Raw genomic sequence first — 1,652 nt, forward strand, 5'->3', positions numbered from 1 at the left:
ATCCCAGCACTTGGGAGGCAGAGGCAGGCAGATTTCTGAGTTCGAGGCCAGCCTGGTCTACAGAGTGAGTTCCAGGACAGCCAGGGCTAAACAGAGAAACCCTGTCTCGGAAAACTTGGTCATGGTGTCTGTTCACAGCAGTAAACCCCTAGCTAAGACAACACCATTATTCCTAGATTTCTAGTACTACCTGGAACTGGTAAAACTATGGAGCAAAATGAACTCATGCTCACACTGCAGGGAGGACTATAAAGGCCTGATGACTGCAGAACAGTTTAGAATGATGAGCTGACAAGAATGAAGCTGTTTCTACTTCTGAGCACACATCTTATCCAAAGCTTGCCCTTGTGCCTAAGAACTTTCATGACAGTTTTCTTCATGTCACTACAGAACTGAAACGAATCTTGGGTCTTTAGGTATGAGACTGGACAGATTACAGAAAGAGTGGGTAGGACATAGAGCAATGAGCACGTGTTTACAATAAACACACACATACTGTACTTTTAAAGAAAGCTTAAGTGAACAAACCTAAAGCATATGGCATGCATAGACACAGATCTATATGAGAAGACCACAGAAGGGAAGAATCCAAAACTCAGTCCTTATTATCTTGGTATTAGGGAGCAGAGAGGAGATGCAATCCGAGAGAGGTGAGGTTGCAGGAAGCAGATCCTTTCCTTAAGTTTACTCTTGCTGTCATGTCTTACAAACTGCCCTAGTTCACCATGGAGATTCACTTAGTAAACGTATTATACTCAGGCCATGAGCAGGCACCACTGAGGCAGGTAGGGTGTATGTGCGTATGTTGGCTGACAATAGAATTCACAGTCTCTACTGGGAGCATCTAGTAGTCTGTTTATCTTCATTACAGGTCTCAACTTCTGGATCGCTTCTGTTGGTTTTTCTGTTTGTAATGGAAAAGCCTTACCATAGAAAATACAGTGATAAATATAAAGTAGTACTTTGTTTGGGAATCTGGTCATACCATGAAATGTCCAGAAGAAGAAGAGACTTACCTCAGCTACTTCCTTTTGAAATGTTAACGTCATCTTAGTTCTGCCATAAACGAAAGGGCCATCTTTAAGAGAAATATTTTCAAGCCACTTGATAATCAGTGGAGTTGAAACACTAAAAGGCAGATTTCCAATAATGTGTACATTTGGAGGATCTGTTTGGTGGGAACGGGGGAGAAGAAAATTTTCAATGAGGACATGAGTATACTCTGAGTATGATCTTAATTAAACATAAATTTAGCTGGCTATTATGAGAATCAAAGGAAGGAATAAAAAAAGACACAACTTGGTATTTTTCAGTTCTCTTTAAATGCACCTCCCACCACACACAATTAGCTTTGTTTTTATTGAGGAAAAAGTTCTATGAAAGTTGGCAAAATTAGGTGTTTTGAAGAAAAAAATAATTTTTCTTTAGACATGATGAGTTTAAAATACCCATGGGGTTGTCAGATCATCAGATGCCCAGGATGGGGATACAAGCTCAGTCTAAGATTTGAATGAATGATTGAAATATTTAGGTGATCAACAGAAGAATAGACACAGAAAATGTGGTATATTTACACAATGGAATACTGCTCAGCTATTAAAAACAATGGATTTATGAAATTCTTGGACAAATGGATGTATCTGGAGGATATC

At 39.4% G+C, this 1,652-nt stretch overlaps 1 protein-coding gene across 1 annotated transcript in view; it reads right to left on the minus strand.

The window, feature by feature from the left end:
- Positions 1–1,652, minus strand: part of Tfb1m (transcription factor B1, mitochondrial) — a 38,880-nt gene that overhangs the window by 22,938 nt on the left and 14,290 nt on the right. Inside the window, exon 4 of the mRNA XM_021186124.2 lies at positions 1,017–1,168. Coding sequence (XP_021041783.1) covers positions 1,017–1,168 — 152 coding nt within the window. The remainder of the gene's footprint in view (positions 1–1,016; positions 1,169–1,652) is intronic.

The sequence above is a fragment of the Mus caroli genome, chromosome 17 (genome assembly GCF_900094665.2).
Source record: "Mus caroli chromosome 17, CAROLI_EIJ_v1.1, whole genome shotgun sequence".
NCBI lineage: Eukaryota > Metazoa > Chordata > Mammalia > Rodentia > Muridae > Mus > Mus caroli.